The 23,385-nt window shown below is 42.8% G+C and overlaps 1 protein-coding gene across 2 annotated transcripts in view; it reads left to right on the forward strand.

Annotated features, from left to right (window-relative positions):
* The window catches only part of LOC142582506 (condensin-2 complex subunit G2-like), a 111,541-nt gene that overhangs the window by 46,248 nt on the left and 41,908 nt on the right, over positions 1-23,385 (forward strand). The window contains exons 10-17 of one of the 2 annotated variants that reach the window (XM_075692314.1): positions 2,185-2,307; positions 2,822-2,917; positions 3,030-3,113; positions 6,233-6,382; positions 10,758-10,983; positions 13,858-14,087; positions 17,694-17,768; positions 21,706-21,798. In XM_075692314.1, coding sequence (XP_075548429.1) covers positions 2,185-2,307; positions 2,822-2,917; positions 3,030-3,113; positions 6,233-6,382; positions 10,758-10,983; positions 13,858-14,087; positions 17,694-17,768; positions 21,706-21,798 — 1,077 coding nt within the window. The remainder of the gene's footprint in view (positions 1-2,184; positions 2,308-2,821; positions 2,918-3,029; positions 3,114-6,232; positions 6,383-10,757; positions 10,984-13,857; positions 14,088-17,693; positions 17,769-21,705; positions 21,799-23,385) is intronic. The other variant, XM_075692316.1, reaches the window with a different exon arrangement.

Genomic DNA, 23,385 nt, shown 5'->3' on the forward strand with positions numbered 1-23,385 from the left:
TGTTACCTGCTCTTCATATTTCGCTTTTCTTAATTCCTTACATTGACTGATGTGATTTCACATTGTACGATCCTTTTCTTTTTTTAATCCCAGAGGTTGAGTCCATGCTGCATGCTGTATGACTATCTTTGAAAGTTGTATGTTTGTATACCCCCTCCAAAAAGGCCTTCATGGTGTTGCAGGAAATGTGAATGAATGAATGAATAACTAAACAAACAAACAAACAAATAAATAAACAAACAAATAAATAAACAAACGCTGGGATTTCCTTTAGCACTTTAATCTAGCTGGTGTTGCTCAGCTGATAGAACCTATCCTTGTACTTGTGAGGCTAGCCGATGTGACAAGCCACAAGCTGTCGCGAAGTGCTTCCCGCTAATATGTTCGTACGGCTAATTCATCAGTGATTGATCCTGAGATAATGTGTGCGGGTTAGACGGACGATTGTTGAAAAAGCAGCGTGAAGTTCATTGCTGCGTATCCAACACAATCTGCATGTCTATCAGCAGGTAATTGGTCTGATCTTCACACTTTACGAAATACGCACTGCTTTTGTTGCCATTCCCCTCCGTCTGCGTCGATCGCATTAGCATTTCTATGTCATTTGCCATTGTGGCATTGTGCCTTCAGTGTTGCGCTGCTAAGCCTGAGGACGTGGGATTGAATCCTGGCTGCGGTGGGGGCATTCTTGTGGGTGCGAAATGCAAAAAGTCCCATGTGCGTATTAAAGATCACCAGGTGGTCAAAATTAATCCAGAGTCCCCCACTATGGTGTGCCTCATAATCATATTGTAGTTTTTCCATGTAAAACATCAGAATTAATTTTAATCGGTCCTGCTGACACAGACAAACCTTGTACTGACAGAGGTGAACCGATCAGACGTAGCACCATTCTGCGAATTGCAGTGTTTGGATGCTGTGTGTGCGATCCCCGCATTGGGTTGGTGTCCGGGAGCACTTGCAGTGACAGTTCGCAGCCACACTAGCCAGGGAGGCCCGAAAACAGAAAAACGGGTGCTCTCCAAGAACAAAGTGAAACGCTCACTTCAGTGGCATCAAGCACGAGAGGCTCTGTAGCACACACGGCATGTGGCACTGCACAAGTCTCTACACCGAATATTTGCAATGCACACAGACACCTGCACTGCAGATGGCCCATCTGAGAAATGCGGAGATTAACAAATGAGGTAGCTGGCGTTCAGAACTTTCTTGCCTTTTATTAACCAAAGGATCCCTCTTTCACAGCTTTGAACGTGATCAGTCTTCTCTGCTTAAGACACCTGCTTTGCTCATGTTAAGACCCAGACACACAGTCAGTGATCCTGAGAATTTTTTTGCCAGCCATCATGGATTACCTCGCACATTATCTTTGTGCATTGCAAATATTGAATATTTGATTCGCAAATCAAATTATTCAGATGTCCACTACATTCGATTCGGTGATATTCAAGTATTCGCATACTACTACTTATATCTGGTATTCATCATAAGCGTATATTCATAGCATGTTGATGTCGAAGAAACATTTCAGGTTTTACTGTATTATGCTACAGTCGGAACCGGATATATCGAACCCACATATAACAAATTATTGTCATATCGAACAGCTGTAAAATCCCCTCGAAAGTTTTTCTATAAAATCTTTATTCTATATATAGAATTGCCTATATATCGAACTTTTTGGTGATCCCCATCAGATTCAGTATATCCGGGTTTGACCGTAATATTGAGGTGCAGCTGTAATTGGGCAGGCTCTCTTAGAGATGTGCTTACCTTTGGCCTCTCATTGCTAAAATCCACTGCTGCCTGCCCTTTTCATATGGACGTGCCCAGAACTTGCTCAATCATTTAATGGACGATAACACGAAACCTTATTTTGCACTGGTATCATCGCAGTGTGGTGCGAGCAAAATGTTGCATTCTGTAAACCAGTTCTTGATTGTTGTCTTTACAGGTGTGTCTACGTTTGTTTGTGTAAAATTAGCACTTCTGATGGCACTAGCGGTGCTTGGCTATCTAACTGCTGATAATATGTTTACTCTGCATTATCCATAATTCAGCATTAGAATCACAAGTTTTCTTTGGGATCTCATAATTGGTGTGTTTGTGTGTAGTATATTTGAACAAAGAAAACATAATTGAAATTGTGGTCTGCATACTGTTGCCTTCTTTCTCTCAAACCAGGCACGGCACTACAAGGTTCGCCACTCTGCGGCCAGAATCTTTTTTGATACATTCCCTCTTCTGGAGAGCACTCAAGTTGCACTTCAGCAGGAGGAGTTGACAGCACACTTTGAAGTGATGCACGTGAGTGTGTCACTGTTTTCATGGAGTGAATTTGCTGATAGTCCAACCTCATTACAACAAACCCACATTTGAAACAAACATATGTTTATTATATCCAATATTTGTCGCATGCTGATATCACCAAGATATATTAATTACTTTGTTACATCGGATAATTCGTTATATCCATGGCGTTCATTATATCAATCTTTGACTGTGTGTGCTTAGGTATGGGCACCTTGACATGTCTTTAAGACAAATTTGCTGTATGTTTTGCTTCTTGGTTCAATTTCTGGTACTTCAGTCTACACATTTTCTGTGTGTGTGTGTGTGTTTTTTTTTTTTTTTGCTGCTGTTATCTTGCCAATGGGATGTTCACTGGCACGTTGTATTTAACAGTTGCCTTTGTGCACTTGATGTATGGCGAGTGTCCTTGACGATGCAGTCTGCTGCCCAGCTTACTTCACTTTTTGCATCAACAAGCCTTCGTTCACATCATGCCTGTTTGGTTTCAGTTTAGACTTTCTTTCCCTAGAGCCTTCTGTCAGATGTGCATCCAGACATCCGAGCACTGGCTGTCAGAGGAGTGCTCAATGTCATGACTGAATATTACGAGCTATTTCCTGCTTATGTAAGTGAAGCTCCACCAATGCTTAAAATACATTCTTTATAATTTTTTTTTTCAAGCATTCTTTACTACAGCTGTTGCAATGTATTCTTGGTAACACTTCTCTTTGTAACAGCAACGAAAATCTCTTGCCAAGGTCTTGATTGAGAAGAATGCACAAGACAAGAACTCCACTGAATCTCGAATTCGGGTTAACCAGGTGAGATAAGCCTCCAATATTGAAGACTGCTTTTTTTATTTGATTCAGTTTTAAAAGATCTTATAGGTAGAATAAAAGCTCGAATATATAGTGAAAGGGCGCGCAATTAGTTCTTCAGGTTCCGCTTTTACTTGTTGTTTTCTGCTTGTACCGTAACTGTAAACACGTACATACAAGAGCTGTTGCAATGCCTAAGCCTGCTCGAAGTCTTTGTTTTGCTGGCACCAGCATTTAGAAATTGCCCCTCATCTAATATACTATGCCGTGATTCAACCTTAATTACCAGTTGTCACTTTTATATACCCCATCAGATTCAGCTTGAACAAACTCTTGGGTGTCTGCTGCTGTCACCTGCGTTTTTGTGCTGTGTACCACTTGCACATAAGCAGAACACATTAGGCCAAGCAAATTTTCTCTTGCTGCTTCCATGTAGGTCTTACATACTACTTAAAGTAGCCTTGGTGAGAAAGTAATGCATAAACGTTCATAAAAGAATGCTTGGCCTTTTATGGAAGCATTGTTGGGAGATGAAATTATTTGATAAAAGTAGGTGCTGCCGTCAAAAAGAAATTGTAGGCAGAGGTAATTTCACTTCATTCTTGCTGTTCCTGTAGTCAAGAAAGCTTGTCAAAGCAGTTCGTTTAACCATGCTGTTTACTCTGACATCATTTTCTCTAACAGGTGAATTCATTTAAATGAACGCCACATTTCATTGGAAAGCATTTGTTTTATTGGTAGTTGGTAGTTATATTGGTAAGCACTTACCAGAGGTGGATGGTGCTAGCTATCAGCAGATCTAGTGTTGCAGAAACATGCCGGCAACTGTACTGCCCGAGCGTCTCCTTTATCGTTTGATGCAGTAGTCTCATTGGATATAGAGTGAACTTGGTCGAGTTGGTAACATTCTTCCTCTGGGTGCTGCAATGAGCTCTCGATGCCCATGCATGCTTATCTCCGCTTACTGTAGTATAACTCAATTTCATATCACAACACAAGATCATTGCGAGTTGGTTCAACTGTATCTTGTGTTTGGTGTGCCCGACATAATTTCCTCAAGGTACTGTGCCATGAATAAGTCATTTCATTGCTATGCGGCAGTGTGTTGAACTTGAATCTGCTACTATGCATTGCTGGTACAGCTAAAGCTCGCTTGAAGTCATTGGAACCACAGAATTATTTCGTTAAATCAAACTCTTGAAGCACTTGTGCAACTCGTTCAAAAGCGAAAACGAGATTCAAATTTTGCCTGCAATGACTCCATTAGGAGCAGGCATGTGCTCTTATCGTAGGCAGTAAGCCTGATGTGTGTGTATTTCGGTAGAGCCGTCGTGCAATGCCGATACCCTGCAGAAAACAATTTCATAAAAGTAAAATGGCCTGCCTCGTAGAAACAAGGTAATGCATTTACTGGACCAAAACGTGTCCAAATTTTGAAGCGCCTTTAACTCAACAGGTTTCCTTTGATTCATTTCTTTACCTTTTCACATAACTTCGTTAAACTCGGCAAAACATTGAGTTCGTGTTTCTGCTTCGAGGTTTTAAACAGTTCTATGAATATGTCAGGTAATTTAAAGCACTTTGATAAATCCAAAATTTCATTTTTAAGCTGAGGTTAGTCTATAGTAGGAACCCCTTCTGAGAATTCACAAGAGCTCCCAAAACTAGACTTCTGAGCTTTCTTTTTCTCTACCATGTGGGAGTGCACATACAAACTGTTATAGTGTTTACGTGCTCATGCATGTTTTAGGTAACTCTCCAACAGACAATGCTTCTGAGAGACTGCAATGATATGAGCACACTTGTGCAACATGTTCGGGCTAATGTTGACCACTGGCAGGGCAGTGCAGCTGCAGCTAGCACAGGCAATAACAACTTGGTGGCTGTGGCACTCTGCTGCTGAACACGAGATCAGAAATGCTGCTGCAGCAGCATTTCAATGCGAGCAGAATGTAACGTGCACTGAAAACTAAGTACACAAGCATATTTAAAGTACCCCACATGATCATAATTAATCCAGAGCCTTTCGCCATGGTGTCCCTTATAACCCACTGTGCTGTTTTAGATTGGTAAATCCCACAATACAATTTATAATAAGTTGCCATAGTAGGCCTCGTATAACTCTTGCTTACACAGTTCAGAACAGCGCCTGCCAAAAAGTTTTGAGCAATTTGGTTAAGGTGTGTTCACACTAGCGACAAAAATGCGCACGGCAAACTCTCAAATGGATACGAGACCCATCTTTTAGCGGCAGCCACAAAACATGCACCAATAAGAAGCAAGCCGCACTGTTGTGGCGCCACCTGCCGCACAAGCCAAGAATCATAATCTATGGGCTCTGAGATTGAACAGTGTTGTGCATGCCGTAAAATCTCGGGCCATTTCCAGTCAAGGGGGGCTGTTTTTGTTAAGCCTTCCCACACTGCCACCAAGACGTCGACGAAGAAGCCGCCTCGCAATGGAGGCGTTTTTGGAAACCGTTTGCGGATATGCGTGCCTCTATGACAAATCGAACGTCGATTTTAAGGACAAGGAGCTGCGCGCCAACTGCTGGCACATTATTGGACAGCAGTTTGGCATGACAAGTGAGTAGTTGGTGAAACTCTCTGAAGTATCTTTCATCTCTCGCGTGCAGGTGAGGAAGCAGAGTGTGCGCCTGTCCCTCAGTGTCCCTGTACTGCCATATAGGGCGCGCCCAAAACTTTCTCATCTGATTTCTGGCACGTCGGCGTTGCACAAGTATATAGAACAAATAAGTATTATAGTGTTCACAATCACCAGTAGCTCCTCGTCCGTATCCGACATGCCTGAGCGTGGCCGGCAGTGGCGTAAAGAAACGCAGACACTTCCAGTGGAACACGAAATCGGCAGAACGGAGAGCGCATTGTCGCGAGAAGTATCGAATGGAACGAGACAATGCGGCTCTCCACGCGCCGTTGCCACATGCCGCAAAACACGACTGCAGACTTGCTCGCCCGCGTCTGCTGCGCGGGCGCTTGCCGCGTGCGGCGTGTTGCATGCGTTTTTGTCGCTAGTGTCGACGTACCTTTACAGGTTGGCGATGAGGTCTTGAACCTTGTCCTTTAGAAATGTGGTGTTTGAACGCAGCCCTTCTCTTGCAGGGGCTTGCTTTTATGGTCAGCAATCCAATGACACACAACCTGCTCAAGGCCCTCATTCCCAGGAGGAAAGACAGCCTCTACGACACTTACGCTGTTCAGGTGTCCTACGTTTCCCTCCTGTCAGCAGCTCGTGGTATACCGGGATTCAAGGCACAGTATTTTCATTATTTTTCTCTTGTTTCATTTGTTTTTCTTTTTAAGCGATAGCTTTCTCTTCCACCTAATTTTATGGTCTGTCTAACTGAACAGTATACAAAAAAGGAGAGCCGCGAGAGACTGCGTAAAGAAAGTAAAGGTACCAAGAAGGAAAGGGCAAGTGCACCATGAACCTTAGAGCACATATGTGATGTAAGGAGGAAGAGAGACACAGAGCAGCAGCAGTGTCAATTAGAGTTGCATCGGTGCCTCTTGGATTCAGCGCAATTTTCCCAGCTGCTGGTGTGCCCATTTGGCACGGCATGTGTTAATGTCAGCTGTGCTTGCTGCAGCACCACTTAATTGTAATGGAATTTTCCTAGCTTCTTGTGTGGTCCTGCACAGTGTGTGTGATCGCTTATAGTTGCTCAAGCTATTGAAGACTGAGTCATCTCTGATGATTTCTGTGCAGTTTTCTTACCTTCTCTGTCCCATCAGTCAGTGTGTAGCAGTAATGTGTTTGAACCGTTGTCTTTTTTTTTTTTTTTAACCTTGCTAAATAATAGTTGTTCCTGCATTTCAGGTCTTCGTAGTTCTTTGTAATTTTATTTGAAGCCATTGTCATTTCCTATTGTTGTCATCTTCATTGCTGTTCAGTGTAGCTTTAATCGTTTAAAGGTGCAAAGAATGAAACCCCTGAGACCTTACGAACCAAGTTCACACTGGGATGAGATTTACATTGGCATCTGCTCAACTGCACTTGTGCTGCCATTGCTCACTACTCTGGTAGTCTGGCTCTCTCTGTCCGCGGTTTAAACACTGCTCACAAAGGTAATTCATTTCGTTGCCAGCACCATTAAAGGGACACTAAAGAACACTAAATCAGCTCAAACTGAAAAAAATATTTTTTCTAAACTTGCGGTAATTGTGTTGTACAGAATTGCCAAAACTTCCAATTTCAGGAATTTCGCACCATAATTGTAGTGCTGTTGTGTCAGTAGTATTATTGCATCTTTGGGTTGTTGTTGCACAGTAAAAGTCAACTTTCCAGGTGCAATCGTTCGCTCCTTTTGAACACGCTATTATAGTTCATCTTTAGTGATTTTAGGAAAAAAAGAAGTCCAAGCAGGTGCAGTCTCAAAGACTGGCATTGCACCAAGCTGGTACGTAGAAGGTGGCAGTGGCCCACATCTTTTGTAGCTTTTTTGACCTTGTCAGACCTTCTTTCATGTTAAAGGGACACTAAAGGCAAACATTAACTCAAGCTAAAGTCATAGATTAGTGCTTGAGAGTCTCTAAGGTGTCAATATTGTCGCGAACAGAGCCTTAATAATTGAAAAGTTGAGCTAAATGCAGGACATAGAGACTGCCCCTGGACATTCAAGTACTTGCCCGATGACGAAAGCACTCCAGTCAAATTCTGTGACTAGTACGCAACCACTCGTTGCACAAAACATCCTTGTATTGTATTATAAGACGAAATAAAATGCTACTTGTCCAGTTCTATTTCACTTAAAAAAAAAAAAAAAGTAGTCGTTGAAATAGCCCTGACCACGACACGGGCGGTCAAAGGGTTTCGTTTTCGCTCAACTCTGCGCCGCCCACACTTTTGCGTTTCAGTAGTTTTGTTATCGCATAGTGTTGTGATGGTTTCGCTGGCTCGCGCAACTCATACAAACTATGGGTAGTAGAGAATTCAACTTCCATGTGATGACGTGGGATGCTCGAATGATCTACTCCACTTGACCGAAAAGCAGCTGCAGCGGCAAATCTGCCGCTCTGTCTTGGCTCGGTACCGCCGCCTGTCGTGCGCTGTTTTACTAACTGATAGCAGCAAGGGGTGGCGATGGCGTATGCAACGTCGCCACTCCCCTGGTTCGGTGGCAGGAGATTCGAAATGCGATAAAGGTATTCGGACCCTTCAGATGCAATTTTCATCTAAACTAAGTTGTTTCTTGGCCCGAGACAAGTCTTGCGAGGTTTGTGGAATGGTATTTAAACAGTCTACGTCGACTTTGTACTAGCCTTTAGTGTCCCTTTAAGAGCAGCTTTTTAAATATTGTTCAAGGGTAACTTGCTAGTACTATTTGATAATATTTGCTAAATTGCTAATACACCTTAATTCATTTTTCTCTTCAGTGTCCTTTTAAACAGACTATAACACCAAATTTTCTAGCTTGAATTATGTATTGCATGTTAACCCTACATATGACAGCAAGCTGGTGAAATTTGAGTACGTTCGGTGCGGTAGACAATTTTTATATGAATTTGTTCATGTCACAGTTAATCCGAGAGCACTCTGGCAACACTAACGGATGGATAATGAAGTGAAGTACATTGTGTGGTCAATAGGTGTCCAGACCGCACACCTGAACTTAACAGCTTAGCACTCAAACCACCTAGCAAGTTACATTTTCTGCGTCATTCTGTTAAGCTTCACAATACCAAAGAAATTTAATAGAATCATCCAAACATGGTAAAAGTAGATTAAACACTAATAAATTTAGACAGTTTCTTCTTTTCTTTTCAAAACTCTTTCCATTCAGTTGGTGAGAAAAGGTTTTGAAGCTTTCATAAATTTTTTCTACAGCTAATCGGTCTTGTATTTCACTCTGAAACATCAGTGCCAGTATGTCAGCATGACATCAAGTACTTAAAAGCATTTATTGTATATTTCGGCTGTTATGGCACAGGAAAACCTGTTAGCTGAGTTGAGTTTACAGGTTCTTTATAGGGTTGCCATCTGGCTGGTTATCCGCCAACAGATGTTTTTCTTTTTTCCTCACGCTGCCAGCTGCCAGTTCGACCCCCTCGCAGGCACGCTATTTAGCAGTTTTTTGGTTCTCCCTAAGTTAGCACATTGTAAGCTGCATTGAAGTAAGCAGAGCTCGTAAATGGATTCATTCCTTATTCTTTAAAATTTTATCATCCGTTAGATTGCTTGTCCTTTCATGAAGCGAATAGCGTTTCTTTGCTCCTTCACCTGTTTTCGTGGTTGATGGTCAGAGGTTACTTTCGTGTGCTCCCTCACAACTGAATCACGGAAGCACGTTCATCACCAAGTGGCAAGCACGCGCTTCCCACCTATGCTACCACTACAGATGTGCTGGTTAATAGCTCTGTTCTCTATGGGATAGCGTAATGAAACAATATAGCATCACAAGTATTCTCGCTGCAACAAATATATGCTGTCAAGTGCACGTTTGCAAATAGCTTTCAAGAAGCATTTGGCTATTCACTTTCATTGACAATCATCGTAGGTGGTTTCTACACTCCCCACCCCTTTTCTCTTTCTTTTTTTTTAATGAGCATTCATCCAAGAGTCTCATCGCATGCACTCATTGTCTCTGATACGTCTTTCCGGCGACCACCCTAAAGTCATCGGTCGATTTTTCGGCATGCCTGATAATTTGGACTTCGTATCACCACATACCCCACACTGACACGCTGCCGATCATTACGCAAGGAATAAAGTAATTAACTCTAGTGGTCGAATGGAAGCTAGAGTGGGCACAAGTGCTCTAGCTCATACTATGTGGGATGCGACGTATACGTGCCAGTCGTGTGAAACAAAAACACAGTCAATGTATAAGAACATATGAAATTTTGGACACAAAAACCCTTTGGCGTCTAATTTTTCACTTTTTGCCGTAATCGCATGTCCAAAACGGCATTTATCAAAGCCACCACTGCCACCATTATCTCGCATCCTCGAACTGGCGTTCTCACGTGCAGAACCATTGGCAGCTGTAGCCACCACCAAACCAACGTTAGGTCTAGCTACTTCGACGTTTGCTACCAAGCTTCTTGCTGTTCCATGCCGTGTTCTTTTTTTTTTGTCTTTCTTTTCTTTTCTTGTTTTTAAATTCACCGCTGTCAGCAATGACGCCGAACTCCGCCTTCATAACCCTTGCCAATGACTTCAAAGCTTGGAAATCGCTGCCTGTTGCTCAATGTCGGTATCCGAAAGTGAGCTTTGCTTCAATACAGAATTGTTATGCAGTGAAGGATACGCGATGTATTGCAGTGAAGCATTTAAAATTGGGAAGAGGCAGTCTCCTGTTGCAGTATGAGCACCGATACGCCTAAAAGGTGTACTGGCAGGCCTTCAGAGCTATTTCAGACATGCCTGTGGCAATTCGAGCCCTTGGGGACAGTATAAGGCATGCATTGATTTTTTCGGACACTGTCACGACTTCCTAGGAAGTCCGAAAAATCGGACGTTGACTGTATTAGAGTTTATCGCGTCAGCAGCAGGTTCATTGCAGTTAACTGTCAATGCTTAAAGGTATTACACGATTAGCATGTATGCACCCAATGAGGTGAACTGGTCTCCCATGAGAACGAGAATTTCAGTACTACCATTCATTTCATTTGCTGCCACCTTTAGTTCTGGGAGGAGGCTGACCCCAAGGTCCTGCTGACGCTTATGGCCACAGGCAAGCAGAGGCTATCCCTAAAGGTGGCCACGTTGCTGCGGAACAGCTATTTCAACCCAGATGCTGCTGACCGTAGACAGAACCTGGAGCGCTGCTTGCTCCTGTACTCCCTCAATCCGACAGCCTTCTACGTATTCTACTCTCAACTGACGCACATCGCACCTTTGAAAGCCATTGGTACGTGATAATTTCCACTTTGTTTCTCATTTTCTAGGGCTCTGCCTATGGTGAAATTTCAACTCTAAATGATTTTAAGGGTAGTGGTGGGAATTAATTGTGTAAAAGGTGAAATGTTAAACCAAATGCAAACAATTTTTTTTATTTCTCTGGAAGGTCATGTTTCTTTTTTTCTATATGCTTGTGACTGAAGTACAGTAGATGCTCCTGAGGAATTGAAAGCCACCGTGAAAAATGCTTCTGTTTTGATAGAAGTGATCCGCAGAACTCTAAATCTGCTACTAGTCCTGGTGCGCCCAAATATTCATGACAACATAATAAATGAAATGGCATTAAAACACAAAGGCAGACATAAAGAGAACTTTCTTGGATTTACATGCAATGTGTTGCTTTATACACTCTTGCCTACGCTGTTGGAATTATTACTCACCAGTGCTGTCACATTCTAGTGCTGGAGACCCCCCCCCAAAAAAAAAAAAAACAATAGCCAATGCTTCAAACTATTTGGTGCATTATCAGCTGTCCTATGAGAAGCTGGTTCTTGTGTTAGCTGGAGCCTGCAGAGGCATGTTGAGGATCTCCTCAACTACCTTTTCTATGGTGTCAGCTCTGTAGGTTTCCGTATCATTGTCAACACTGTAGTAGCCTTTTATGTCCACAGAAATGCCATTAGCTTCTTGGGTAGTCAGCCAAGTCTCTTCTTCAAAGTCCACCCAACTGGGCCTCCTGCTGAGCCTAGTACACCTAACAAGCATCAGTGCCTGCTACAAAAGTTCAGCTTAACGAATTTGTGGTTTGGGTAAATTTTTTCCCCTTTAATTTGATCTGTCGGAAACCAACCAAATATTCAGATAGTTCCTCATATTCGAAAATTCAGTTTAACTTGGTTTGTCGTAACAGACAGATACAATATTGCAGGCAGGCTGCAGGGTTTGAGAGGTGCACATCACAAGAACCAAAATTTAAAAAACTGTAATTTAGAGCACATGGCTAGAATCAAATTTCTGAATGTAAAAGCACTGAATTGTAGTCTGGGTTAGGTTGCAAATAGTAAAAAAAATTGTTGCAAAACAATTAGGTCTGGGTTAGGTTGTCGAAAGCACAGCGCATATGTAGCTACCGGCACTGGGTGCACTTTGTCCACATCGCAGATCACTTTCAAGATAGAACCTGAGGTACAACCCCCTCTCCCTCACCTCTCCCCGTCTCCCCCGTGTCTCGTTCGCAAATGAAGACTGTGTGCTTCCGCCCCGCCTTTCTCCTTCACACGTAAGAGGGCAGCCGCAATTGTCAGCTGCCTCTCACAAATCAGTTGCCAGCTAGTGTCGACACAAAAGTTTGTTTTGTACAGCCGATTTTGAAAAAAATTGCTAATTTCGTCCGCTGTAGCCGATTATCCGTTGTAGCACGTTCCATTAAAAGCAAACTTCGTTGCATTAATAAAGTGGGTAGTGCAAATTAAAGTTGAAATATTGTTCGTTATATCCCAAAGTCTGTTGTACCCGGGTCCGTTGTAACGAGCATAGACTGCATTTCACTTTTTATTTTACCCTCAGCACTTCTACTAAAATTAGCAAATTATTACTCTTGACACGTGGACTTGTTCATACTTTTCGGGCGAGCGCTTTTCACCATCTGACAAATGTTACCGCTTAGCGTGGGATGCGCCCGCATGTATCGGAAGTTTCTCGAATGTTATTGATGGTTCTGGTGTCACCAAAGCTTGTGTAATCTGATTGCATGTGTGTCGCAAATTGTGTAGAACTTTCTGGAAGACGCGCGGGCACCACCAATTTCTCTGGAACCTTCGATCACTCGTGTATAAAGGCCTACATGCTTGACCGGGAGATGAGATTTTCGACGATCGCAGACTGTGTTTGCCGCTGTCGTTGTACCTTGAGTGTAGCCTGTTTATGAGGGCACAGGTTTGCCCAATAAAACGCCACTTTTGTCATTCAGTTTCGCTGCTTTCTTCGCCGTCGCTACCACGTGACACTCTTGTCTTCCTTGAGGTGCCTCTTTTAAGTTTCACATAGGAATTCTCAGATTGTCTGGGCAATTATTAGTATACATCCATTCAAAACACAGCGATTATGCTATTTTATGTATTGCAGTATGTGTTATGACTGCTAGACCTTGAACTACGCCGTTTTAACACCTTGAACACCTTTTTAGTGGTTACGAAAGAGTTAATGGTGCAAGGTAAGCTGTTTGTTTGTCGCATTTTGTTAACGTTATCAGCAACAATTCACTGGCTGAAGCATTGAAAACTAATTATTCATAACACATGCATTTCTTTACTTGTTAGATGTGCCCATCCACCCAGATAAATTCTTATTCCAGTAGTTTTGTCTCGTCATATACAAGATGTGCATGGGTGTGTTTGTTTTCAAGGCTATGCAGATATATAAAACTTTCGTTTTGACAGATAGTACAATCTCGGAACCTTGAATTGGCTACAGTAGCTGGCTGATAATTTGGACTCTGCAGGGACCGCCTAAATGTTGAAATAATTGCTAATGACAGTTCACCAGACTTTATTCTTAAGTGGCGAAGAAAGCTTGTCAATGCATTGACGCATGCACATGTACCTGCATGCAACCTGGTATGTTTGCCATTGTCAAGCAGTTGCCATAGACAAATGTACGGTCAATTCATGCACCAAATCTTCATCCCTTGGCAACTAAAACAAAAGGTTTACTGCATGTCGATGGCTCGGTGATCATGACTTTCTTCGTAACATTCATTGTCTGGCGTGTCTCTTGCCTCCTCACTGCTCTCGGCGCAGGCATCAAGGATTGATTTGGTTTCATTTGAAGCTGCGTGATGGTGAGCTTGCATAATTTTTTTTCCTTTTCTTGTTGTCAATTTCAGTTGAGTTCTTGGTCCTCGTCTGCAGAGTGCTTTTGCAAAATTCAGCAGTGCTCAGGAAGACACATGCGAAAGAGAACCTCCTACCAGATGATTTTGCTGACAATCAGGCGAATGACATGGAAGTGTACAAGGACCAAAAGCCTATGGAACAGAAGTCCGTCCACATACTTGTTGAGACACTGGCAGTCGCCTACAGCAGTTTGTCTATGCGGAAGGAGCTCACATCTGATGTGAGTATACCTCACTTGCTATGACCTCCTTCGTTTTACTTTTTTCCCCTGGAGGAAAGTACTTGAGTTACAGCTAAAAGCCATCTACAATGGAACTTCATTCATATGTTTTAGGAAAAAACATTTGAAAAAAAATGTGTAATTGAGAAAACGTACGATCCGAAGTCACTAAAGATTCTCTCAACTGTAGTTGACATCTATGTAATGTGAAGCGTGCAAGTTGTTGCAGCACGGGACACCGACCTGCTCCAAGCTGGTTGGGCCTGAGCAACCCTAGATGCGCAATGTCATTTTTGCGGCTTCGGCAAGCTTGCATTTGTGCTCCTCGGATTTGGCTTGGCTCAGCATCTTCTTTGAGCAGCGCATTTTGGCACAAAGTTTCGACATGCCCGCTCCGTAACAGATAGGTGAAGATGTCTATCGTAATAGGGTCGGTCGCAGTGGCTAATGTGGTGTGCAACAACCCATGACGAGATTTTCTGGTACCGGAATAAGAAACTGAGAGCACACTGCAGTTTTATTTGAGACAGGTGGGGAAAGTATTATGGGGAAGCTGCTGCAGCAGCCGGTTACTGGTCTCCATTGCACATGCCTCGCACTTTTTCTTGTTTATGTGGGACCTAGTGGCCAGAAAATGTGTCATATGGTCAGTTTGGTGATGTGCTGAACCATGTTGGTGCTGGAAGATAGTGTTTTCCAGGAGCATATCAAACTGTAAAACAGGTTTGTATCTGTATTGGTTCATTGTCTGTGTTCTTCATAGCAAACATTATATTGTACGTAACAGGATCATATCAACAAGTTTCTTCTGTACAATGCAATTTCACTTTGCCTAAATTGCATCCATCTTGGCTGTGCTTCATGTACAGGGAATGCATCGAACACGTGTCATCTGCTGTCAAAAGTGCTTATTTTTGGCCTGCTTCAGGAAGCTGTTAAAGTGAAAGTCGTAGCCCACAGTGAATTATTACAGTATTTTCCTGCTTCGAATGTGCATTTTTTCCCCTGAGAGTTCTTCCTGAACTTGCTTGGGTGGTGCAATCTGATATAAAACCAAAAACTGCGTTCGGAACAGCTTGCTGTCAGAGCCAGCCTAGCCAGCTACATCGCCATTAATACCGGCCATGGACAGCTAAAGAACGAGTTTGTGTGCATAGTGTGTTGACAATGTGCCGCTTTCTGTCTGTCTTGGTGATCTTTGTACCTCTCCTGCCTAGGCTTCCAGAAGGAAGCGGGTAGTATTGTTTAATAAGTAATTGCGAAAGCCCGTTGAAACGATGTTATTTTAATGTTACGCTAGCAGCAACATATTGTGTTGAGTGTCCTTGGCATTCTTGAAAATTCCATACTTGGGGGATGGGCTAGCAAAGTGGTTAGTCTAGGCTACCATGGTCTAGAGGTGAGCCATCGATTTTATGGATTTTGATAAATGCAAAATATTTAACATGCTCTGGACCCATACAGAGGACAAGATTTTGTTGTTCTTCTGGCAGCCATAAAGTGCTGTCAGAGAGTAATGATGATGAATATTAAGGAAATTTCTATTCTGTGAAGGTAAAGTTCGCTGGTTTTTTTGTGGGGTCATAGAATGTTTGTATGTTTGTCTCTGTATGTTTTTCAGGGCAGTTTATTTTAACCTGCTGCGTTTTCTATATAAGAAACCATTTCAAATTGCAGTAAATCTAGGACAATGTTTGAGGCTCTAGAAGGATATTCTACTACTAGCCTGATAAAATTTTAACTGCCTATTATTGTCACTAGTACTCTAATACTGATAATCAGAAGATCATTGCATTGCATTACTAGATGGCAGAAAATGTTACTTGTCCACTTCTGTTCAATTCATAAAAAGAACTCTCTGACCTTACCCTTGACAGCAATGCGGCAGATGATCAAAAGGTTGAATTTTCGTTTGACCCTGCGCCACTTGTACTGTTATGTTTTCGTGGTTTTTGTATCGCATAGTGCTGCGATTTTTTTTGCTGGCTTGCAAAGCCAATATAATTGGCATACCGCATACAGTATTTAAGCAATAGCGATGAGTGACATGACAGATGTAGATGCTGTGTATGGCTTCCTTTAGGGAGCCGTGTACAGTAGAACCTCGTTGATATGACCCCGTTTTGTGATCTTCCACATGTGATCATTCGGTACCAACATTCAGTACATCGCCCAAATGCGAACGTATGATACTTTTTACGGCCGCTAGATTCCATGTAAACAAGAAAAGCCACGAGGTATGCGCGATAGTGCACTGGGCACCTGCCACGGCAATTCCTCACACTACTTGCTCGCCCGTGTCATGTCAAAATGCCAGCACACACTCCGTTTCCCTTTCTGGCGCTAGCAAATCTCGCAGGTTGTCATTCATCACATTCGCGGCTATCATTGACAACCCTATTGCAATAACCACCTTCACCTATCAGTTTCACAGCATGTGTGGCCGAGTGCCTTTATAGCCTATCGGGTGCAGTATGCAATAACCTGAACACGCCATTCCCTGCTGCAGGCTGTTTTGCTCTGGCGGTACCATATTCCAGGGTCGGTATCGTATTCCAGCGTCGCTCACCAGCTCAATTTTGTTTTCTTTTCCTCTAGCTGTCCTGAAACACTGCAGAATAATAAAAGCTAACTCCAGCTCGACGTAATTTGACTTCTTGTGCCGTAGCGATTCTCGCCGAGTAGGTACCTAAAGATTTCCTGCCAATATGCCCCACCTGCAGCTGCTGACCTAGGCCGAATCTAAGGAACATAAACGTAAGCTGGCCGAAGCCACAAAAAGAGTGCTCGGGCCGCTCGAGCGGCCCGAGATTTGCCTTTAGTGTCCCTTTAACCTATGCACACTTGCGGTGCTTTGCCGGTTGCACTGTGCACGTTTTCTCCATCTAGGCTCGTTTCTGGCTTGTGCAACTTCAGTCACTTCTTACAACATGTACATTTATCGTCTTCGTAGCAATACATCAGAGGAAATTCCCCTCTGCACCACTAAATTTATGTGACTGTCGCGTTCAAATGCAACTTAAGATGCAGGAATCTCGTAGAACGGTGGCGTATCAAATAGGTACAGATTGCATGGGAGTCTATCGGATTTAGGTCAGGGCCACGAAAACGTGACTTAGCAGCCAAGAATACACAACAGTGACAAATGTATGGACAAATGTATCTACTGTAGTGTACGTTTGTGGTTCCAGTGTCAGTTTTGATTGTGAGCACGAGCAGTGCAGTGTGGTTGCTGGTCACCGAAACATGCCACTCCAATGACACTAAATAGGATCAGATGTGCAACACTTTCTTCGTAGTAAATATGTTGTATTTTGTAACATAAAACTATGAGACTCTGTTACCTTGAATTATTCAATGCATACCTACATCCTTTTTTATTTTTTAATATGGGGGAACAGGACTAGTTTTTGGCTGTGAAATCAAGGTGTGAGAAAAAAAATCTCTAGCCTTTGTAGCATAGCCTACTATGTATGAAACAGCACTCTTTTGCTTCTTTCCCCTTATGCTATCATACTTTTCTGGCACTATTCATTTCAACCACTGAATTCCTCTAAAGGAATGGTCAATAATCATTGTGTTCAACTTTTTGTTCAATTTCTGAAGGAGCTGAAACCACATTGGAAGTTTCTTGTGTCTCTGATGAAGAAGACTGTGAACGACTTGTTCCAGACTACTGATGTAAGTTCTTGCTTTGCAACTTTGTAATTTTATTGACATTTCACTGGTACATTCAATCGTGCAATGCTTGTAAACTTAGTTTCAATCCTATAACGCAATGTGGCAGTGTCGTCTTTGTCCATTGAAGCAGTTGAACTGTATTTATGTATTGAAAAGAGGCGAGATCACTTGCTTCTCTGCTGAATTGGTTTCTTGTTCTTCTATGTGCACGTCTAATTCTGCCAGTGCATAAGCGGTCAATAAATGATTGCAATAGTGCTTGGGAGAAGTGCGTGACAAGTGAGAAGTGCATGCAGAAATAAACACAAGATGCAGAGGAACAAAGATATCTGTAATAGTGTACAGTGGATTAAACTACGTACATGCCAAAGTTAAAGGCAAACTAAATCACTTTACAATGGGAAAGCAGCTGCAAACATTTCAATTCATTAGACGAAAGAATGTTAGTGGAGGAAAGAATGGCATCTTTCCTTTCTTGCATTCTGCATCTTTCAAGCATTGTCACATCTTGATGTACTGGTGCATCTTGGATTTCAGTACGTCTTACCCCCCCCTCCCCCCCCATATTTTGACCACCTAGCTGTGTCACTGGTACGTACATCAGATTGGGAATTCGGTCATCGTGTACTGGCATGAGGACCCAGCCATTGACAACACACAGCTGTTGCAACACTAACCAGTAGGAAAGCAAGCAAACTCCAATGTGCAGTGTCTCTCCAGAGTTGCGTTTTAGATATTCCATCCATTTGCTTGCCATCGTGGCAGGGCAGCTGCTACATGGTTCCTGCTTGTCTGGAAGAAGTGCAGACTGCTTTGAATTTTAAACATGGTAGTTGACCTACGCTGCCCACATTGTTGGTATTTTGCAGGTGTCGAACTGCAGTGTGGTATCCTGCATGGTCAATCGTGGCAGTGCCCATTTCGAATCTACTACTTGAGATTGTGGTTGCCAGGACGTGGCCTCCAAGATTGGGCAATGTCTTTCACAATTCTTTGCTGTGGTTGGGCACATGCGCAGAGTTGCCGGGGAAAAGAGTGGATTGTCATGCCTTCATTGATACCTACCGTCGGTTAACACGCGTTTATGATTCATGGTTCGGCATTGCCTTCTTTACACATATTTTCTTAATGTTTCTGCTACTCTGCGACCTTTCATTTAACGATCAGTGTTGGTGTTGTCCCTTTCATTGCGCGCTGTGCAACCATTGTGGAGACAGTGTTCCCAACTCGCAAATTGCATGATGTGGCACGGTCCTCACTTCTATTTGACTTCTTTCTGATGCTGATGAACTGCATGTTCCTTGTGGCTTCATTAAATGCAGGATGCAATGCTGAGTTTCTTTGACAGATGGTTGTGAAAACATCCTAATTGAACAAAACAGCTTTTGTTAAATCTGGGATTTGGGAAATTGAGGCTGGAATGTGTAGGCGAGCACCATCAGTTTCCTGCAATGTTTGTGGTCCTGCAGCAAAATGGTGATGCTCTGGTCAGCCAGCTTCTTTCTCCCTTTCTCTCTCTCTCTATGTTTAAGAAGACACTTTGTGACTAATTCTGGATCTATAACATAAAATTAAATAAAAAAATGCAATCCAAAGTAGAGATAGGTTATCTGATATGCATGCTTTAAAACACATTGTGGCATCAGTAAAATTTCACTTTAATGCTTGTGGCCACACATTGGGTACCAGTGTTCTGCCAGTCAGCTCGCCCAAGTCTTTGTCAGCAGCATCCAGCTATGGCTCATACCACCGCTCGCGTGCTTCTTGTCCTCTTCTAGCACTAGCCTCAATGTTCTGGATTACGGCAGCAGTTCCCGCACATTTTTTTTTTCTTTTATAGAGCATAGGAATTTCATTCGACAATTCTGTACCAATGATTGGTCAGGCACATAGACTGTATACATTGAGAGTTTTTGTTAGGTTGAATTTGTTTCGCCTATTTCAGTGCCACACCTGACAAGAGAGCATGCACTCAAAGGCAGTGTAATGGCTCAATAGCATATGAATGAAAAGACTTGCTCTGAAAACAACTCTATATGTTTTGTATGCATAACAAGCACATTAGAACCTCATTGATACGTTCGCATTACGTATGTTTTCCCAGCACCAACGTTCACAATTGAGAGCACAGAAAATGACACAATAGAGTTGTGCTCAATTTTTTACCGGTCCATATGTTCCCAAAAAACATGATTTTTCGGCACCAAAGTTCAGTACGTTGCTAAACTGTGACCGTGTAAATACATTTTCTGGCTGCTATATCCCATGTAAACAAGAAAATGTGCGAAGCACACATGATCACGAATGGTATATAGCTGCTTGTCGTGGCAGCATCGCTGCAATACTTGCCTGCCGGTGTCAAGTGAAAACTCCGGCGTGCACTTGGTTTCTCATTTCAGTACCAGGAAATCTTCTCTAGGGTCGTCGCATGTGGCATTCGCAACTATCACCACCAATCCTGTTGCAATAAACATCTTCGCCTATCTTTTTCATAGTGCATGGTGCCGTCACAGCGTAGCACACCATTTTAATAGGCGATAACTGAAAAACACTGCCGTTCTCTGCTGCAGACTGCAATCGTATACACTTTCCCACTGCTAGATCCCTGTTAACAAGAAAAGACATGAGGCATGCGCAATCGAGAACAGTGTGTAGCCACCCGTCACGGTTGACAACGTTGGCATGCAGTTTCTTATTCCGGTACCAGGAAATGTCCACCCGGGTCGTCGCACGCCTTATTCATAGCTATTGCCGCCAAACTTATTGTGATAAGCGTCTTCACCTATCTGTTTTACAGCGTGTGGCGCGTAGTGCCATTGGTAGCGTACTGCTTGCTTTTAGTAGGCAATAACCAAATGTGCTGCCGTCCCCTGCTACAGGCCGCGCGATGTGGCCATCACGTTTCACTTCGGTGGAATCTAATGTCGCCCACCAGTTCGATTTCGTTTTGGTTTCTCGTCAACCCTCTTCAAACTCCATGCAATAGGAAAACAACAAAACTCGTCTCGGGCCGCCAGAGCACCACCAGCTTGACACGCGTCGGTGTCTCATGCTACAACGATCCGCGATACGCTTCTCATTATGTAGATGTCAACAGTAGTTGAGTACGTAAAATTTTTTAGTTATTTCAGATTGTACGTTTTCCCAGTTAGTCCTTCTTTCCTTTCCGCCAAAGCCCTCCAGTGAGGGCAGGTGGAAAAACTCGACAAGGTCAAACTCCACAGGCGTTTGCATCATCATGAAGAGGCTTTTTATTGATGTTCTTGTAATTAGATGGCGACCCGCTAGCTGGTCGGCAAGCAGAGCAGCGACTCCCACCAACTACAAAAGCGACAAGCAAAAACCACTGACAGCACAGCACATAAAGAGCTTTCATGTTAAGCAGCTAAAGCAACTGCAATAAATTGTTTCGGAATGAAAATATGATACTTTCTGCAAGAAAAACAAATTGAGATGCTAACAGACGCCATCCAAATGAAATAAGGTTGGTCGGACTTTCGAAATTTCCAAACATTCTTGGCACATGCATTTGCTACTACGTAATATATATCTGTAATAAGAAATTTACTAATGCTTCGAAGTATATTAAGACGTGAATGGAAAGTATCGTATCAGGTACAATAATTAGGTAGTAAATCGCAAAGTGTGTTTGCCCAGCCCTGACTGTTGCACTCTTCATTTGTAAAGAAAATGTTATTTTAGTTTTGGACATCAATAGTATGAATTAAGTAGATGGAATTCTTCTGAAGTTAGTTACTATGAGTGTGAAAAGCATATCAACTCATCTGCTTGATTGAGTCTTGATGAGCAAATAGTTGAATGCAATGAAATTTACTCAGGGAAATCGTGTACAGTGGTGCATACTTTAAGGCCGTGATGTTGGCACTAGGCAAACTTGTGAACTACATCTTGAACCTCTAACTATTCGTTCTAACAGAAGGCATTATCACGGAAAACATCCATCTCCAGTGAGCGACAATCGTCTTTGACACAGAGCAATGCCATGAATGGCACCAATACTGAGCATGGCGTGAGTATGGCTGATAGTAACTCTTCTTCACAAGAAGTGACGCACGGGAAGTTCCCTGCTTGGTTTGGCCGGCACATGTGATAGCATGACTGGCCATTCCCAACACAAATGTAGTCTGCACATTCAACTGCTTTGCATGTAGCAGCACATTGGCAGTGTCTCCTTGGCTTGCCAAGCACTTTCGATGCAACAATACTGGCTTTTGGGATTTTGCTACTGATGCATGAAAAGCAATGGAAGGGCATAGGATGAGGAAAAATATGGAAAGAGATGAATACACATTGGCATACTCAGGCGCAATTTGCAAGTCCGGCTGCAAAGGTGAAGAAGGTTTGAGCAGTATTAGTACGTATTAGTAATAGTATTAGTAATACGGGCAGATAGTGACGGCAGATGCGGATCATGAGACGGAAATAATCGGAAGAATAAGAATGGGCTGGGGTGCGTTTGGCAGGCATTCTCAGATCATGAACAGCAGGTTGCCATTATCCCTCAAGAGAAAAGTATATAATAGCTCTGTCTTACCAGTACTCACTTACGGGGCAGAAACCTGGAGGCTTACGAAAAGGGTTCTACTCAAATAAGGACGACGCAACGAGCTATACAAAGAAGAACGATAGGTGTAACATTAAGGGATAAGAAAAGAGCAGATTGGGTGAGGGAACAAACGCGAGTTAATGACATCTTAGTTGAAATAAAAAAAAAAAGAAATGGACGTGGGCAGGACATGTATTGAGGAGGGAAGATAACCGATGGTCATCAAGGGTTACCGACTGGATCCCAAGGGAAGGGAAGCGTAGCAGGGGGCGGCAGAAAGTTAGGTGGGCGGATGAAATTAAGAAGCTTGCAAGCATGGCATGGCCACAATTAGTACATGACCGGGGTTGTTGAAGTATGGGAGAGGCCTTTGCCCTGCAGTGGGCGTAACCAGGCTGCTGATGATGATGATGATGAGTCAACTATACATTGATAATGTTACTCTTGGAGTGAGAAGAAGCTTGAAAATCCGGAAAAAAATGCAACAATGAAAAACTAGTGATGGCGCCATGTTTTCACCACCAATTTTTACCAACAGCCCGCCATGTCATGAACTTTGACGGCATCTGCTTGGGTCTGGTTATTGTTTTATTGGTGAAGATAGATGGACCTTGTGTTCTAAAAGAGCCTAAGACTGAATTTCGCAAGTTTCAACATTTACAGAGCCACAACGGCCAAAATACGACGTAAATACCGTTTAACTGCAGGTGTCTCATAGTATGGGAATTTAGGAACAGACAAACTGGCCAATTAACCCTTGTATGCTACTTGAAAGCAACAAGGCTGCCAGTCGAGACTATCAATACGCAATGAACAAGGAGGGGAAATTAGGGGCTCAAATTTTTTTTTAGACAACAACCACATAAAGCCGGTGTCATTTATTTTTCCTTGCATGATAAAGGTTGCTTGTTGTGTTTGTGTTCACGTCTGTTATTCTTGCATCCTTTTGAATGTAGGAGCCAGGGTGCTTTCTGTTCTAATCTGCACTTCTAACTAATGGTGTGAACACGGTGTAGTGCTGAATGGCTGAGCGAGCACGTTGCAATATGC

Source organism: Dermacentor variabilis, chromosome 5 (assembly GCF_050947875.1).
Source record: "Dermacentor variabilis isolate Ectoservices chromosome 5, ASM5094787v1, whole genome shotgun sequence".
Lineage (NCBI taxonomy): Eukaryota > Metazoa > Arthropoda > Arachnida > Ixodida > Ixodidae > Dermacentor > Dermacentor variabilis.